We start from the raw sequence: 18,545 nt of genomic DNA on the forward strand, positions 1-18,545 counted from the left end.
GGACTTGTGCATTGGTATCCACCCCCCCTCCCCTCCGACTGTGCATGAGCGCTTCACACATGCCCAGGTTCCATCCCTGTTGCAAAGCAGGAAGGGGATAAAGGAAGCAGGAAAAGAACGAGGCAAACATGCCATCTATGCAAGACTACATTTTTCATTCTCTACTTCCAAATTCTCTTTTGAAGGAAGAAGAGAAGAGAAGAGAAAAAAAGATATTGCTCAGCACCTCTCTTCAGGCTCGGCATTCTCTTGCCTGTCTGGGTACTAGCCAGGCCTGGCAGTGCTGATGAGCACTGCGACTCAACTTTACTCAGGCTTATTTCCCATCACAAATGGCGGCGCCGTTTTTTTGTCTGTGCCATCTGGAGGTGCCAATCACCACCCGAGCCGGCATATTCCCCCTTCCACCACCCCGCTCCTAACCATTTGGAGCGCTCAAGTCCTTTTATCAGCTCATTTTCGTTACCCACTTCAATTCCTACTTTGGGCTCTCTTTCCTCCCCCTCCCACTCTGGCCAGACACCCGCCGTCTACGCCATTTGGACTCGCTCGTTTGGCCAGCCAATTCCCAGTCTTAATAGCTACTTTTGCTAGGATGGTTTGATCTACCCCTTTCCCACGCTGGTGGTTCCATGTGACCCAGCATCATATATGCGGCATATCCCTGTCTGTTCTAGCAAGTGTCGACCGCAAGGGCCGGTTGTTCGATGCAGAACAATCCCTGCCTGGTGCAGTAACCTCGTTAGCTTCCTTTGCCCAAGCCGGGCTGGTGCTACTTCCCCACGTTGTGGCCCGCCACCCCCCAACGCCCTCTTCACTGGGCAAACAAGCTGCACCAGGACCCGGTTTGCTTTAATCAGCCCCCTTTCTCGGTCTAGCACGCCTCACCCGTGGTATCCTAGTCTGGGCCCAGGGGACGATAGGCTCCACTACAGGCCTCCCCATGCCTTTTTTTTTTTTGACAGCGTCAAGGGGCCAAATAAAACACCACCACTGCCTGCTTGACCACTTTTTGTTTTCTTTCGCGCGTCGGAGTCTTTATTCCTTCTTTATTCTATGTCAATGTCTTACTGATGGGCCTCCTTTCTATGCAGCATCCTCCCCACCAGCAACAGCAAGGTCATCCACCTACGCAGCATTTGCATCATTCTCGACCGCCTAGCATAGTTCATCAGCAGCATCCTGGCCAAGCTCACCAACAGCAACAATCCAGTCATCATAGCGGCTACCACCCGCCAGCGCAGTCCCTTCCTTCCGCGTATCAACAAGGAAATCAACCCGGCAACACGCAGGATAACCTAAACTATTATAATCATCCTAGTCCCTACAGCACACCTGGTGCAACGAGCGGATATACTTCCGCCGGTGAGTACTTCCTATGATACCCGAAGTGAGCTCGCTTTGTATTACTGCGCTCTGGTCTTTACTACCCTCACCGAGGCTTTGGTTTCGCTTTGTATTACAGCGCTCCAGTCTCTGCTATCCTCATCGAGGCTTTGGTCCCAGCTCGTGTCGCTGACAATGTCTTGATATACAGACACACCCGATATGATGGCTGCAGCGCAGATGCCGCGACCGCCCTACCCGCCGATGTCGTATCATACGCCGCAGTCCAACTCTCCGGCATCAGTCGCATCGCCTTCTCAGCATGACCAGCACCGAAGCATCTATGGCCAAGCGCCTTCGCAACACATGCCCCAGTCCATGTACTACCAGCCGCAGCCGTCATACCAGTCTATGCCGACCCAAGCCTCACATTCCCCTTACGGCCATCATGCTCATCATCCGCAGCAGCCAATGACTTCGCAAGCCAACCTAATGATGTCTCACACGGCCGCGCCGAATCAAATGCAACAGCACGCCCCCCAGCACACACAAGCTAGCATGACAAGCAGCCCCAGACCAAAGATCGAGCCTCAGGTTCCTCTGCAAATGCAGAAACAGCCCCAGGGTTCCCCAATGTCCCAGGCAAGCCACCAGCAACAACCGCCCCAGATGCAGAGCCCTGGTAGTCACAGTGCGGCGGTCAATCCTAACGCGGCTCCCGGTCCCATTCCTGCCACCACACCGCTTGTCGTGAGGCAAGATGGCAACGGTGTTCAGTGGATTGCTTTTGAGTATTCGCGCGATCGAGTCAAGATGGAATATACCATTCGCTGCGACGTCGAGTCTGTAAATACAGACGAGTTGACGGCCGATTTCAAACAAGAAAATTGTGTCTATCCTCGCGCTTGTTGCCCTAAGGATCAGTATCGTGGCAACCGACTGATGTATGAGACGGATTGCAACCGTGTCGGCTGGGCTCTTGCCCAGTTGAATGCGCCTCTGCGTGGCAAACGGGGCTTGATCCAGAGAGCAGTCGACAGTTGGCGCAATAGCAACCAAGACCCCCGTCTACGAAGTCGCAGAGTACGCAGGATGGCGAAAATGAACAATCGCAAACAGTCGCAGGGCCCGGCTCATCCGCCCACCGCCCATATGCCTAGCCATGGGCCACCTCCAGGTTTGCCGAACGGCCCTGGCTCTATGGGACCTAGCCCTACACCGACGATGGACAGCAAGCCAAGCCTGGCAAGCATGGGCCAGCCAATGCATCACCATCATGCAGGCGGTCATCCCGGAGCCGCCGCTGGAGGAGATGAAGTCGGTATGTTTCACCAGATGTGATTCCCTACATAGATCTTTTATCTGCTACACATTTGCCTTGTTTTGCTCTTCAGACATCATCGCATTGCCCCCTCTACACCTAGTCGCATCTTTTCGCCATTACGCGTTCTGATTTGATGATACCACCCATTTTTCTGCCATCTATCATCCCCAAGGGGAAAAAAAAAGTTCGCGCCGGTCTATTCGTTACCTCAATTTGGACTACTGCACTTTGTTTTTCTCTCTCATTTGTTCAGCTCGTGGACCATGCGCGGTTTTCCTACTTATTTTGTTCGGGGCTCACCCTGGGAGGGCAAGAATCCTTGAGAGTTCATTCATGTTCTAGGTTGACTTCTTATTTTTACCGCTACGTTTCGTTTCTTATGTCGGAAAATCAAGTCGGATCACTGTTTCTTGTTCTCCTCTACACAATCAAGCCTCGCAGGCAAGGGGCTGTCGCGAAACTGAGCTGTTGTCTTTCTTTTCTCTCTTCGCGCACAATCCTGTACATTACTGTCTTAGGATCATTATCTCAGGCTGCAGCTGCCATCGAGTGTTCTTGCTGAAACGCGCTGCTGGGCGTTGACTGATTTTTAGTTGAGCTCTCCGAGTCTCTGGACTATCAATGTTACACTGAAAAACGTTCTTGGTCGCATTTTTTGGATCCCCTGATTGGCGCGATATATTCTTCTCGGGACTTGATGTCTTCCCTCGCATTCTGCTCATGCCCTTGCACCATTCGCTGCTCTAACTAGTCTGACACGTAAGCTAACAAAATTGTACAGCTGACAGCGACTCGCATGAAAACACTCTCCCATACCCGACCTGTGGCGAAGAAACAACAAACTCTCAAGACGTACGCACTGCCCATGTCTTCACTGGATATAGTGGTCATAGTTATCCTTCTGCCACACCTGATGGTGCCGTATCCTCTCACACGCCTCGTACAGGGTCCGCTGTGCTGGCGAAACAACGGAGCCGTGGCCCTGCTGATGACCAAAATGGTCTCTTTCCCGATCTTCCGGAGGCAAGGAAGCGCAAATTCGTGCTCGTGGAAGATAGCAGGCGCGGCTCTCGGCTTCGCGTCCGGGTGACACTTGACGGAGTCGATACCAACGAAATTCCAGACAGTTTTCGAACGCGCGTCAGCGTGTATCCGCGTAGCTTCTTCCCTCGAGAAATGCAAAATCCACCGCCGAACGCTCTCGGAGCACAAATCTTCTCAGATGATGCGTCGGATGATGCCATACAGGATACGGACGGGCGTGATGTAAGTAGACGTGGCTCGAAGGTGACCTTGTCAACAATTGTCAAGATACCCTTACCGGACAGTCAGGACGGCGAGATCCTGGTTCCCAATATGAAAAGGTCAAGACGCGCAAGGGAATTGAAACTCAACGACATGGGCCACCGTATGGCCTGGCTGCAGAGTCGAGTCTTCTCAGGCAGAAACTTATTTTTGCAACGCGCCTGTAAGTCCCGCTGAGTCGAGAATACGATTCAAGCGCTGACGATCTATCCAGTGGATTGCTACCGCATCAAAACCTGCGCTGCTATTGAAGGCAACATGCAAGATGTTCGAGCTAGTGCCGCCCACTTTGAGTTGCGTACAGGCAAACGCAGATGGGTTGACCGTAGCCGCCGCGGCACCGATAGGTTGACAGACTGATGAAGTTCGCAGCTGTGCTTGCAAACAAGGGCGGTAGGTTGTTCGTGACGATACGCCATCGTCGCAGTCGCCTGCTTTCCTTGCTTCGCCCCTGCATAGGCCTTGACTGGTACTCTCTACAATAATCCCCCCCTCCCCCCCAATCAGTGTCTATTTTTACCATCCTCGGCATAATCTCAATACTGTAAGTACCTAATTGTTTGGATTTTTAATTTTTGTTGGTCTGATGCTGGAGGCCTCATGAGCTTTCAAAACCAATGTGGTGACTGGATTGTTTATAGTCATAGTGGTCTATCAATCTCATCGCGCGCATGGGCACGAATTATTGGCTATTTTTATGGGTAGCCCCTATTTACTGTCCGTGTCCCTGCAGATAGGTCTAGTTAGATAGACAGCACGCATAATTACGAAAAGGTCGAGTCGTGCACTCAAAAAATGGACGCGCCACACTTTTATGAGCGCTTTACCCCCCTCTAAATAACAACCAAACGTACTTGCTACGCTCAAGAGTGCGCCGACACGCCAACAAACCGATAGACCTGAAAGCTTGATTCCGTGACGGAATTGAAAGCGTCACGAACCAACCGACGCGAAAGCCAGATGTCGCTGTTTTCGAGCTTCCCGGTGAGTCGTTGGCGCTGACGCAGTGCGACGTGCAAGCCGCAGTGGCTCCTGTAGAGAGCGTTGATCTGCTACAAAAAAAATCTCTGGCCATTCTATCTAGATGATGTGTCAAGGTCCAAGCCGGTCCATGAAATACGACGGCCTAGCGACATGTCAAGTGTCACCTACCACAAGCCTCGCCAATGTGTGGCCGTATCATGGGAGTGGGAGCGACCGCCTTGACTATCTAAGTCCTTTCGAACATGATTCAGGTTCCAGCAGTATTATTGATACTACCTCAACAGCAAACGGAAATGCAGATCATAGACCGCCTGGGCAAACCTACCTAGACTCGATAGGTGGCGGAGATACAGTCGAGTCGAGTTCGGCTGCAATGGAACAAGACCACGATCATGCCCTTCGAAGGCCTCATGAGCAACCAGCCTTGCATTCTAGTTGTACCTAATTTGTCACGAAATCGTGATGAATTGATGGCTGTACTGCAATCTCTGGAGTAACAGGTGCATTTGCCGCTGTTGGCTCGTCGCTGAACGGCTCTGCTACTCTGGTACCTCAGTTTCGGGTTGCCACGAACAAGCGTTCAGTAGCATAAACAAGAAGCCGAGTACATTTAAAAACTTAGTTCGTGAACTATATTCGAGGATATTGCCTTGACTGACCGGCCGCAAACAGGCACCGCTCCATCTAGTAGTCAAGACGCTTCGTCGAATGAGAATGACCGGAGCGCTGTTGCATCAGAAACAACTACACAGTTCGAAAATACAACTAGTAGTCCCCAGACTGAGGACATAATAATGCATGCTTCCCGAACACAAACCAGCAAATACAAACTCGAGCCAACTCAGATGAAACTCCAAGTTCAACATGGGAATCGCCAACCGCATTTGCTCTCAACCACCACCCCGATACTCCTTCAAAGAATGCCAGCCTTGTATTTCGAAAAACAGAACATCGAAAGCTTCTACAAAGCCAGCTTTCCATGCATCAAACACAGATCACGCTCAGCTTTTCACGACAACGTCACTACTACCTTCAGCGGAGACATATCCCCAGGGAAAGCAGGCTTTATGTCCGGTACCTAGACCTCATTCAGAGGCGCCGCCTTTACCGCCAGGATCTCATCAGAACGTCGCTCCCGTGGTCGTTCTGATTGACGGAGCTCGCAACGCCGTCACTTTCCCACCCCCTCCAAGAGACCCTATGTGGCTGTATCATGCTGTCACCCCTCCTCCGCAGTGACCACTTGACATCATCTTCCTTGTCATTTTCGTCGCCAAAGTTCCTGAGAAGCTCCTCAGCAAAGGAATGTATAGTGAAAACAAATCAAGTAATCGAGGGCGCTCTCGTAGCTGTGCTGCAGGACCCGGAGGTCACCGCAGCCACCCTGCGTACGACTTGTCAAATCCAGAGAAGTTTTCAATCGTTTGCAGGGATAAGATTAAAGTTTGTCAATCAATGCGAGTGTAGCGTAGCGAAGAACGCTTGATCAAGTCCTGCGACCTGCTGTTTGATGCTAAGCTTGAGCTCTACCAGGTCAACGCCTCAGATCGCTCACTATTTTCTGCTGCTGCGAATTGACATCTATACAATGGCGTATTGATTCAGAACAACTCTACTAGCAGCCTTGCCTCCATTGATCACGATTTTTACAGCTCACAATAGCAGTCACCCAACGATCATGTCTTGTTTAGTCAATATTATGAATGTCAGTCTTCAGACAACGGGGTCCAAATGTGCGTCAGCGTAAAAAGATGTCAAAGGAAGTTGACTTACAGTATAGGCCAATGCTCATGGTTGCGTGGTGCTGGGTTGGGAGTACAGTAAATGAGGTGGCGATATGATTGATACCTGTGGGCGCGCCTAGGAAGTCGGCGGGTGTAGGCCAGACCTTGGCACTCTGGTCATCCCCTTTCTGACTTACTATGCAGCAGATTTGACGCTCGAAACCAAGGACTAGCCGTATCAGCTGCACGCCCTTGCACTTTCATTGTGCATTGGGTGCGTTGACTGAGGCGAGCCCGACGCCCGCGTGACTCGTCATGATTCTTAGGCCGCGCCCGATTATTATTAACAGGGAAGGGCGTGGAGCCCAAGCTGGCACCGCTCAGTGCCACCCGACTTTCTGACGCGCCATGTGTGTGTGAATCTTCCGGTGCTATTATTACGTCTTCATGCAGAGAAAAATTGCTGTGGGCTATACAAGAATTTGCTTGCGTTTTGCTTGCATCTGACGTCGGTTTGGGACACGCCTCTTTTCTGTGAGAAAAATGCGAAGGCTTTCAAGTCTCCAGCTCCCTAGGCACGAGGTAAATGCCGTGAGTAGGTACCTAGGTACGCAGCTTTACAAAGGTGCCTTGACCTAACACACCAGGACAGTACACTGCACAGGCCACACACAAAGCGCTAAAACCTTGACACCGCCCCATTTCTTCCACTGGCTGACACGAGCCCAGCGGCCCCCTCGAAATTCCTTCTGTTGCTAATAAGGCGCTTCTCCCTCTTCTCCTCCCTACCAAGTGGTTTTGCATCTATTGCCCTCTCCCCATCCATTTATCCTCCTCCATCCGCCAACTTCCTCATTGCGCCGGTTTGCATTTACTCTTCGAGACTGACATCTCTTTTATCGAAGATTTGGACTGGGTTCAATAGCCTTGTGCCCGGGAAACAGCGCCCGAATTTGCGTCAAATTCTCGCTTTCGCCACCTTCGGGCCGAAAAAGTCGTCACCGCCCAAATCTCGCCATCCATTACTGACCGCTGCCATCCATCTCTGCATATTGTGCAGCAGCTTGTAAGTACTGTCGACTGCACTATTGCCAACATCGAGCTTCGGCTCCTCATCACTTGCTACAACTATCAACCTGATTCGTATAGTGAATTGGAGAGCCATCCCTTACTGTGTTTGGCACTCATTATCACGATACTGTCATGACTTTCCCCTTGCTATAACTAACTCTCCATTTGCTACTTGACTGATCCGAAGTGGTTTCCTGTCTTAGATATCCTATACCGATCCTTACTTCGAAACCGAGTCACCACCACCTGGGATTCTAACCCTGCAGCGGTTGGACAAACTGTTCCAGAATGACGACAATGGTATGAGACAGATTATTACATGGGCTGTATGGACAGCCCTCGAGCCATCGTCTACATTGCAGTCCGCTCAATTTTCCGTACTAACATCAGTCAATAGGATCTTCGCGTCGGCAACAAATACCGAATCGGTCGGAAGATCGGCTCTGGATCGTTTGGCGACATTTATCTGGGTACCAACATCATCTCTGGGGAAGAAATTGCCATCAAATTGGAGTCTGTGAAGGCAAAGCATCCTCAGCTTGAGTACGAGGCACGCGTGTACAAGTCGCTAGCCGGCGGCGTTGGCATTCCATTCGTTCGATGGTTCGGAACTGAATGTGACTACAATGCTATGGTTCTTGACCTCCTCGGGCCCAGTCTGGAGGACCTGTTCAACTTTTGCAACCGCAAGTTCTCGCTAAAGACGGTCCTCCTTCTCGCCGATCAGCTCATCTCTCGCATCGAATATATCCACGCAAAGAGCTTCATTCATCGAGACATCAAGCCTGACAACTTCTTGATGGGCATCGGAAAGCGTGGAAATCAAGTCAATGTCATTGACTTTGGTCTCGCCAAGAAGTACCGCGACCCAAAGACTCACTTCCATATTCCTTACCGCGAGAACAAGAATCTTACTGGTACCGCCCGCTACGCCTCAATCAACACTCATCTTGGCGTGGAGCAATCTCGCAGAGATGATATGGAGTCTCTGGGCTACGTCATGCTTTATTTCTGCCGCGGTTCTCTTCCGTGGCAGGGACTGAAGGCTGCTACCAAAAAGCAAAAGTATGACCGCATCATGGAGAAAAAGATGACGACGCCCACCGAAGTCCTTTGCCGCGGCTTCCCTAACGAATTCGCCATATATCTGAACTACACCCGCTCTCTCCGCTTCGATGATAAGCCGGACTACAGCTACCTTCGCAAGATCTTCCGTGACCTCTTTGTCAGAGAGGGCTTCCAGTACGACTACGTCTTCGACTGGACTGTGTACAAGTATCAGAAGAATGCTCAGGCTATCGCCCAGGCTGTTGGTCAAGTCGCCGACGATGACGAGAAGGCACGCGCTTCACGAGTTAACGCCACTGCGGCCACACCCTCGGGTGCTGCCAAGCCTGGTGCTATCCCCAGCTCTCGCCGCAAGATGCTTGAGCGTGGATCCGGTGCTGGCGTTGACACACCAGACACCAGCCGCGCCATCGGTGGAAGCGATAGGATGTGAGTTCCTTATGAAGCATAATCTGGTTTCTTGACGAATATTATTTCTATGGACATGTGGACTTGCACTCGAACGTTTCACCGAACAGACATTTGCTGACAAGTGCGGCTGACTCAGTGGACGATAAACAGGCTTCGCTCTGCTTCAAAAGGAGCGGGATACGCCTCTCGCAGTCACCGACAAAAATGATGTTGGCAAGGGCTCAGCTTCTGGCACATTCTCGAGACTGTAGCTGGGGACACCCAACGATCCTCACCAGCAGAGGGCAGCCAGTGCTTGGCTGCCACTGCCATGCGGTGGCAATCCTTGGGAGTGCGGTCACTGTTCGCTTCAGTGGCCCCCAGTCTATTTCTACACAATGCATCGCACTATTTTGTTCTTAAACGCATCATACATTTACGACTTCAGCCATGGCTCGGATGCCGTCGCATGTGGGAAACACGATCAGATCAGGCTGGTGTATGGTCTGCGCTCGTGCTTCTCCGTCGACGCTGCATCGGAAAGGCATGCCCGGGTATGTCATACGGCATTCCCGAACTTCCTGGACCATCCGTCACACCGTGAAGAAGGGAAAGCTTGCTGGCTTTCCCTCATGGTAGACTGCACGTAACTATGGTCCTATGATGTCCAGCTCGCCGATGCGGAGGATGCGTTCAGAACTCAAATTTCCTTGTTCATTATGTTGCTGTTCGTTTTTTTTAGTTCGTCTTCGGTGGGGCATTGGTTTCCTCGGTCGGCTGGTCGACTTGGCATGCGCCACAACTCAAATCGCGATGCCATTGGGACCTGGAAAGCAACTTCGCTGAGGAGTTGCCCAATATGTCGGCGTGTGGCGGCAGGTGATTCATGCTGGCAGCCGCTTGCACAGCGCCTTCGCTGTGGAGGACGATCATAGACACGTGTATCACCCAACATTTCGGACGAATGTCTTTCATAGTCAATTCGCTCAGCGGAATTCTGTGAAATGCTCTTGATTTAAAGTCTGTGATCCATGGAAGTCTCACGCGAGAAGCCTTTGGCAAGAAAGCGCTCAAAGATGTTCGTTATAGGAGCCTATGACCCTTTAGAAGAGTGTACAACGATAGTTAACAGATTGCTTTTTCTCCTACAACCCTCAAAATGAAGATGAATCCGCTGCGAAAGTCGGTGTAACGAGATCGATATTGAGATAGACGCTGGTGTCACGCGGCCACTCATAGCTCCCCCGCCGCGCCACATGATGGCGTGCATGAGATTGTCAGAGCTGTTGGGTGGCGGTGAGGAAGTTTGTCTTGTCTCCAACGTAGCTACCTAGGTACCTGCCTCTGGCGTTTCAAAATAAATTTCGAGTCACTGGTATTAGTATTATCTTGTTATCGAGAGCATGGCTCCACTCACTACCTAAGTCGAGATGAAGAGTCTAGTTAGCGACTTCATTTCTAGTGGTAGATCCCAGCACGTCAATGTACCTTTAGAGTGAAGCACGGAAAGATGCCGTGAGACAAAGGCCATCACTTGAATCTCAAAGTACATACGCCTTCGCTTGGAAATGTATCCGTACATACTTCAAGGGATGGCTAATTTCCTGCCGAAACTGCTTGTCTCGTGCCTGATCAGGTGTGAGAAATCCGTAATAAATAAAAGAGCCAGCACCGCTAATATCGTCCCCGTACAACCCACTCGCCCACCCGAGCTCTCCACCCTTTTCCCCAATGCCAGCTTGTGTGATAAGGAGGGCGTGTGGCTGTGATGAGCAACATCCTTCATGGTTTCATCCAAGAGTGCAGAAGTAAAGCACAATGGCACCCTCAAAAGTTGACCTTCTTTTTCTAACATTCAACTGCGCGAAAGCTTTGATAAATACTGCGGTATTTGCCAACCATCTAGAGGCGGCCTTCGGCCAGAATGCCACAGACCTGCCGGACCTCGTTGTCTTGTACGTATCTCGCAATATCCGTCGCGAGAATTTCAGTGCTAACTTGCCGTCAAGGTCCCTCCAGGAGGTTGCGCCATTGAGCTATGCATTCATCGGCGATTATTTCCTACGGCCCTACATCGAACGTTTTGACACTGCCGTTAATCAAGCTGCATCCCAGTATGATCTGAAGCTCGGAGTGGCCGACGGGACACCATCTGCTGCCGAACGAACGACACAGCGAAAACGCTACGAGCTGATGAAGTCAAAAAATGTTGGGTATACGGCCATTCTTCTGTTTGCCAGGGACTCGAGTCGTATCAAGGACATAATGGGTGCTGAAGTTGGATTTGGTGCTGCCGACATGGGAAATAAGGGTGCTGTCGGTCTCAGAATCCTTTACGATGCAGGAGAGTGCGGCTCTGCAAATCTCACGTTCGTCGCAACACACTTAGCCGCCATGGAATGGAATCTACCTCGTCGCAATGCCAATTGGGCTTCTATCATGCGATGCATGGCATTCGGAGACCCGTTACCTCTGCTCGAGAGAATGCGCAGTGGTAGCCTCAAGCCACCTGACGACGACTCGGAAGGAGAAGGCGTGGGATTATTACAAAGAGATCGGCATCCACCAGACACGGGTGCGTTACAAAAGCAACTGCACGAGCTATCTCTCTTCAAACCTACTTCGCATCTTTTTGTCGGCGGAGACCTCAACTACCGTATATCCACTAGCTCTCCGCCCCCGAATGCTGCTTTTCCCAGCCTAGATGCCGGATCAGATAATTATTACCCAAGGTTCTTCAAGCTAGACCAACTCACGCGGGAAAAGGCAGCAGGCAGGACTTTGCATGGGCTGACTGAGGCTGAGGTGCACTTTCCTCCAACTTATAAGTATGAAGTGCTAGAGAGCGGGTTCAAGGATGTGAACGAGATGGATTCTGTTTCGTGGAGATTTGCTCCGCATCGTTACCCCGGCTGGACAGACCGTATCCTGTATTTGGACCTCCCCAGCTGGGCTGCTACCGAGCAAGGCAACGGCAATATGAAGGTCAATGCGTACGACGCCCTTCCGCTGATGCGCACAAGCGATCATCGACCCGTTTTTCTTCGCATTGAAGCTCCGATACTTAGCTCATCGGCATTAACCCCATCTGCAGAGGTATTGGCCACCTCTACAGATCCTCGCGTGCGGCTCCCGACAGAGTTGGACCCGGAGGCATGGGAGCGTCGCACGGCGGCGAGACGGCGCGAGCTACTTCTGGGTTGGAGCATGTTCCTCTGGAGCACAAAAGAGGGTGCATATATTCTAGCCACTTTCTTGGCTGCCTCCATCGGCGGCTATTGGGTATATCACTTAGCATAGACATAGTCACAATGTATGATCCCATGACCAGTTAAACTGTCCCTGAATGCTATATCTTCTTGTCTGTGTAGTGGTTGCGCTTGCCACGGCGTCCATGACACTTCCCGAGTATTATACTTGTTAGCTTAGCCCCTAACAACCTGCTGGCCGTCGGCCGTCATTCGCTTCCAGTCAATATGAACGAGCATGACCCCCAGGATAGTAACCTCCGAGAACTAGAAGTCCCCAAAGTAATGGTCATACTGTTCGGCCATGTCTAGTGTATATGTTTCCCGCTTCCCGTCATCCTCCGGATATATATCAAAACACTGCGCATCGCCGGGATAGCGGATGGGCGGGATGATAGGCCCCGAGATCCGTCGATGCAGTATGTCAGTCCACTTGAGATCTCGGAAGAATGGATGCGCTTTTACTCGGGTCGCTCCTCCGCTAACGTTTCCTAATCTCCGCGAGCGATCCACTGTACAAAAAGAACAGATAATATCCCTGGCCTGGTGGGAGATCGGCGGGTCTGCTGGAAAGGCGATAGGTTTTTCTACAATCCTGTCACGACAATTAGGAACAACCCATCGCGAAACTGCACGGCCGCTCACTGTTTGTAAATCTCTAGCGGATTTTGGTGCCAAAATGGAGGGTAGCCTGTGAGAAACTCGTAAAGTAGTATGCCAAGCGCCCACCAGTCTACGGCTGTAGTGTGGCCCTGGTTATGTATTACCTCTGGTGCCAAGTATTCTGGAGTCCCGCAAAGCGTGTACGTCTCTACAGGTCGGTCATCGTGATGTCCAAGCCTTTTGGCGAAGCCGAAATCGACGAGTTTGATATGACCGTCCTTATCAAGAAGCAGATTCTCAGGCTTGAGGTCCCTGTAAGCCACGCCGCCCTGCTGCTCGTGGAGGAATTCGAGCACCAGAACAATCTCCGCGGCGTAAAATCGGGCAACTGGTTCGTCAAAGCGACGAAACTTCCTGAGATAACTAAAAAGCTCGCCGCCGGGTACATAGTCGAGGAGCATGTATAGTGAGTCGGCGTCGGCAAAGGATGCAATCAGGTTCGTGATGAAAGGGTGGCCGGCGACATCGGCAAGCACTGCACGTTCATGGCGCACATGATCAATCTGCTTCAGTCTGATAACCTCTGTCTTTCGAAGAATTTTCAGCGCATACACCTCGGAATCATCTTGCCGGTCAAGCGCCTCCGTCGCGCTGGCCGGCCGGACAAGGCAGACTCGCGCAAAGGTGCCTAAGGAGGTCAGCCGGGTGTGGATGGGAGCCTCGCGCGAGGCAGCAGGAGGGTACACGAACCTGTGCCGAGCGTTCTGACGAGCTTGAAATTAGACAGTTTGAAATCGCGCACTGGCGGTTGCGGCTGCACAATGCTGCTACCGGGAGCCGACATGTTAGGCTCCGCAGCCGCCATGCCATAACCAGCAGGCTGCGCAACAGAAGATGACGCCATGGTGCCCGCTAAGTATGCGTTTGTTTGGCCTGGGTGCAATCGAAGAGCAATATTTTGCATTCATAGCCCGCGACCAATCTTGTGAGACAAGACGCTGTGTCTAGCACGCCAAGCGACTCAATGCTGCGATCTGGTGCGATCCATGACCGCAACCAAGTTCGCAGATGGCGGATTGAAAGGTCACTTTCACTTCTGGTCGAGCGGCAGTCGAAAAGGGCGTATGCGCAGGCGTCTTCTCCGGGTCAGTCGAGTGTTGATCAGAGCGAGCTGTATGTATCAGACTGCGATGCAGCTTCTCGAGTCGCAAGTACCAGTATCCTCTCGACCGCGCCATCACAGCGCGTCGAGATGATGCTTAACACCCGCTCCAGTGTGTCAGGTGGGGCAGTGGCACAACTGCCGCCGGGTGCAAGGTACTTCTTCTGGCAGCTGTGCGTGCTGTGGTGGCTTGCTGAGGTACCTACATGTACCTACCTACCTACCTAGGTACCTAGGTAGGCTTGCTAGGTACAAGCCCGTGAAGCCCCTAAATACTTAGGGAGCCTCAATTGCTTGTACCCATCGCAGCCCACCACCAGCCAGTACGTGCCGTGTATGGGTGGGAGCTCCACCGCTTGAGGTCAGGGAGGCAGGCAATGACATCTGTAGCGCCAGATATTATCACACAGGAAGAGTAGTCCATTTGCCAAAGCAAAGACAGTACTTGTGTCGCTCTTGTACGTTTAGAACGCCGCGCCGGCATCTTTCAGGTCATCTGACTATCTTCCGCCTAATCGTGCTTCCATCATTTACGCTCCGCCGCACACGATTTGGTGTGTTCGCCCCCCTCCCCCCACTGCTGCAAGGGCTGAGACGACGAGGGCTACATTCCGTCGCCCTGCGCGTGTGATGAAGAGGCATAAACCATGTTCTCCAACTTCACCAATATAGTGCAAAAGGCACAGCAGCTCATTGACCCTACACAGGGACTGAATCTCTCCAGCTCTGATCGAAACCCCTCCAAGGCGTCGCTGTTCCAGAGTCAATTCCGTCTCCCTGCGTCCCAGAACCCCCTCTACGAAATCACCGCCGAGCTGACCATCCCGCCATCGAACGCTACGGGTGGAGAAAAGGAGCACGATAGAGGCTGGCACTATGCGGGAAAATTGCACCTGTCCGAGGCGTTTATCTGCTTCTCGACAACGCCCACCAGCTTTCTGCATTCGGCGAGCACGAGCAGTTCGTCCGCCTTCACCGGCCAGACGCACGGCGGCGGGCCTAGCGGTAATGGATTTACCTTCCCTCTGTGCGCCATTAGGCGTGTCGAAAGGCTCAACAGTCAAAACTTTCAGGTACCGAAGGGAAGACGGCCCGGGTTTCCAAAGCATTCGCTAACTGTACGTGTGTAGTTTGCCCTGGCCATCACGACGTGGAATGGGCTCCTCTTGGAGAACCAAAAAGACAAAGACGCCGGAACGAAGGACAAGAGAGACACCAAAGAACAGCGCATCACTATTCATCTCGCGGGCCCTAGACAGGCGTGTGAGCGGTTCTGCGATGGTCTGAAGAAAGGCCTGCGGGCCGGTGTGAGTAATGTAGGAAAGCTGCGCAGGGTCGTCGCCGAATGTTACTCGGAATACCTCTTGCGACCTGAGGAGAAAAAAGACAGTATCCCCCCCGACGCAGGACTTGGCCTGATATTCCGTTACCCTGGCGACCCAAAGAAATTGAGAGATCGGGCCAAGATGCGACTCTGGGCAGAGTACCTTCGCGACAACGGCAGAAGCGCTACGCTTATTCGACAACCCACCTTTCACAAGCTTATCCGGGTTGGCTTGCCAAACAGGCTACGAGGCGAGATGTGGGAGCTGACTTCGGGCTCCCTGTACTTGCGCCTAGAATCCCCGACCCTCTACGCGGACACCTTGGCCAAGTTCAAGGACCAGGAGTCGCTGGCCATTGATGAGATTGAAAAAGATCTCAACAGAAGCTTGCCAGAATACCCCGGCTTTCAAAGTGAAGACGGAATCGGACGCCTCCGCCGCGTGTTAACTGCCTACAGCTGGGTCGACACGGACGTCGGCTACTGCCAAGCGATGAACATCGTCGTGGCCGCCCTCCTGATATACATGTCTGAATCTCAAGCTTTCTTCCTGCTGTCTGCGCTGTGCGACCGGCTGGTACCCGGATACTACTCCACCACCATGTACGGTACGCTCCTAGACCAGAAAGTCTTCGAGTCTCTCGTCGAGCGCACCATGCCCGTGTTGTGGGAACATCTAGTCAAGAGTGACGTACAGCTCTCCGTTGTTTCGCTGCCATGGTTCCTTTCTCTGTATATCAACTCCATGCCGCTCGTGTTCGCCTTTCGTGTCTTGGACGTCTTCTTTGTCGAGGGCCCGAAGGTGCTTTTTCAGGTCGGTCTGGCCATTCTGCGCATCAACGGAGAGGAGCTGCTCGATGCTGCGGACGACGGTGCGTTCATATCGGTCCTGAAGACTTACTTTGCACGGCTAGACCAATCTGCCCACCCCAAATCCGAGAATCCCAAGCTCCGAGCCGTGACCCGGTTTCAGGAACTCATGGTTGTCGCCTTCAAAGAGTTCTCGGGCATCACCCATAGCAGCATCACAGAGCTACGGCTGCAGAAGAAGGATGCAGTCCTCAACAATATCGAAAATTTTGCTAAGAGAACGGCCATTCGAAACCTGGGCCCAGACAGCAAGCTCCTGTCCAACGACGAGCTGGGCTCTCTCTACGACAGATTTTACAATGTGCTGTACGAACGCCAGCAGCGAGATCGCATGATGCAGGAGGAGGCGCAGCGCCGTGCCAAAGCCAGCAGAATGCGCGCGTCCGAGATTTTCCCCAGAGGTGTCCCGGACCAGGTCGAAAAAGGTCGTGTCGGGCTGGGGCCAAGTACAAGCTTGATGGACTATGATGCCTTCCGTGAATTTCTTGCCAGCATGGCCCGGTGGGCGGTCTCGGACTCGCCCGGCCAGTCTAGAAGGAGCACCGCAGTGGGGATGGAGCGACATGGCGGGGTCAACGACAGCCCGGGCATCTCTATTAGTAGCTCGCACTGGGGAGCCGGGCCCGAGCCGACACAACACGAGTTTCTGGAGCGCCTGTTCAAAAAATGGGATATCGACTGCAACCAGGCTCTCACTTTGCAAAATGTTGTTTCCGGCCTGGCGGGCATTAAGGGCAAGAAGGATATTATGGGCACTATTACGTACTTCTTCGAGCTCTACGACGATGACGGAGATGGCAAAGTCGACCGAGAAGGCATTCTGCGCATCTCAGAGGCGCTCCTGTTCCTATCACGGCGCGGCTTGGAAGGGCCCTTGAGTCCGTCAACCCTGGCCAGCACCGATGGTAGTACCGAACCTCTTGACAGCCATGCTGCTGCGGCCTCTATAAACGAGAGGTTTCTCGGTAGTGTTAGTGCCTTCATTCGCCGCTGCTTCGAATATGCGGATCCGGACCATCCGAAGAAAGACAAGAACGAGGACCTCATCCCGGTTGACACTGATCATCGCTCCGGAGCTGCAGACGCATTTGCTGTGGGCGATGATGATGATGATGATGATAACAACGATGACGATGGCGATGCGATCGGAAACGAGTCCATGTCAGCTGCAGACAAACCGGCCAACCTAGTCGGCCTTGTCAATGCCACCCCGCAAGGCCACGACAGCTTGAGGCACAACGCCAGCAAGGCAAAGGCCGAAGCCGCCAATGCAGCACTTGATCCTGCTCACCCCCTTCACATTACTCTGCCAACATTTCGAATGGTAGTATTGGCGGACGAACTTTTGGAGCAGTTCTTCGAGTCGTCGTTCCCTCTGTCATTTCACATCGTGGAGGGAGTTTCGCACACTCTCACTTCGTCTGGATCACTCACCACCTTCTCAAGCTTAGGCTTCGGTACTAGGCATCAGATCCCACCACAGGTCGGCCCGCCTGGCGCGGGTAGGGGACTTCGCGGCGTCTTGGACACTATCGTGACTGACGGTATGCGAGTCGCTACCGAAGTGCGACGGCGCATGGAAGAAGCACAGAGAGAGCTGGAAAAGAATGCTGTGCCCGGCCAACGCGCTTATGACGACGAGGATGAGGATGATGATATGACTCTGCCTGCCGAGGTGACATCCGAAATAGGCACAGACATCGAGCGCCGCTCTGTCCGTAGCTCCGACCGCGACTTATTGGACGGCGCTGATGCATCCGCTGGCGCTTCGGCAAAAGAGGCTGGCGAGGGGCTGGTGGACTTGGATGCAGAGGAGAAATCTGTTATCCAGCCTGCGGCACACGAAGGTGTCGGTGTGGTGGAATTCGGCACTTAAAGAAAGACGAGGCATTGTCAGGATGAAGAAGCCGGTTTCCGCATACTCTCTACTATCCATTGCAATTCACATTGGAAATCCATGCAGCGCCGTCTCTGGCCTTGAGCTATTCCACCTCGAAGCCTTCTTGCCGAGCCTCTCTTGTATTAGCATTATTTCTGTCTGTGATGTCATCTTTTGCCGCGAACAAAAGACCATTCTGAAGTGTGTCTTTGCATCGGTAGATGCATACGGACCACGGCTCACAGGTAACAGAGTCTTCCGTCATTC

At 52.5% G+C, this 18,545-nt stretch overlaps 5 protein-coding genes across 5 annotated transcripts; 4 read left to right on the plus strand and 1 right to left on the minus strand.

Moving 5' to 3' along the window:
- Positions 1–1,073: 1,073 nt before the first annotated feature.
- BBA_04343 (ribosomal protein L24E) lies at positions 1,074–4,315 on the plus strand (the record flags this gene model as incomplete). Its single annotated transcript, XM_008599440.1, has 5 exons — positions 1,074–1,365; positions 1,538–2,647; positions 3,432–3,916; positions 3,962–4,118; positions 4,170–4,315. 5 exons carry the CDS (start codon positions 1,074–1,076, stop codon positions 4,313–4,315), a joined length of 2,190 nt encoding a protein of 729 aa, XP_008597662.1.
- A 3,707-nt stretch (positions 4,316–8,022) lies between these two features.
- Positions 8,023–9,235, plus strand: BBA_04344 (casein kinase I hhp1; the record flags this gene model as incomplete). Its single annotated transcript, XM_008599441.1, has 2 exons — positions 8,023–8,034; positions 8,132–9,235. 2 exons carry the CDS (start codon positions 8,023–8,025, stop codon positions 9,233–9,235), a joined length of 1,116 nt encoding a protein of 371 aa, XP_008597663.1.
- A 1,775-nt stretch (positions 9,236–11,010) lies between these two features.
- Positions 11,011–12,492, plus strand: BBA_04345 (endonuclease/Exonuclease/phosphatase protein; the record flags this gene model as incomplete). Its single annotated transcript, XM_008599442.1, has 2 exons — positions 11,011–11,147; positions 11,202–12,492. The coding sequence occupies 2 exons, from the start codon at positions 11,011–11,013 to the stop codon at positions 12,490–12,492; spliced, it is 1,428 nt and encodes a 475-aa protein (XP_008597664.1).
- A 589-nt stretch (positions 12,493–13,081) lies between these two features.
- BBA_04346 (protein kinase DC2) lies at positions 13,082–13,947 on the minus strand (the record flags this gene model as incomplete). The annotated part of the gene is made up of 2 exons (XM_008599443.1): positions 13,082–13,731; positions 13,794–13,947. 2 exons carry the CDS (start codon positions 13,945–13,947, stop codon positions 13,082–13,084), a joined length of 804 nt encoding a protein of 267 aa, XP_008597665.1.
- A 905-nt stretch (positions 13,948–14,852) lies between these two features.
- BBA_04347 (TBC domain-containing protein) lies at positions 14,853–18,275 on the plus strand (the record flags this gene model as incomplete). The annotated part of the gene is made up of 2 exons (XM_008599444.1): positions 14,853–15,278; positions 15,336–18,275. 2 exons carry the CDS (start codon positions 14,853–14,855, stop codon positions 18,273–18,275), a joined length of 3,366 nt encoding a protein of 1,121 aa, XP_008597666.1.
- Positions 18,276–18,545: the final 270 nt, after the last annotated feature.

Source organism: Beauveria bassiana, assembly GCF_000280675.1.
Source record: "Beauveria bassiana ARSEF 2860 unplaced genomic scaffold BBA_S00009, whole genome shotgun sequence".
NCBI lineage: Eukaryota > Fungi > Ascomycota > Sordariomycetes > Hypocreales > Cordycipitaceae > Beauveria > Beauveria bassiana.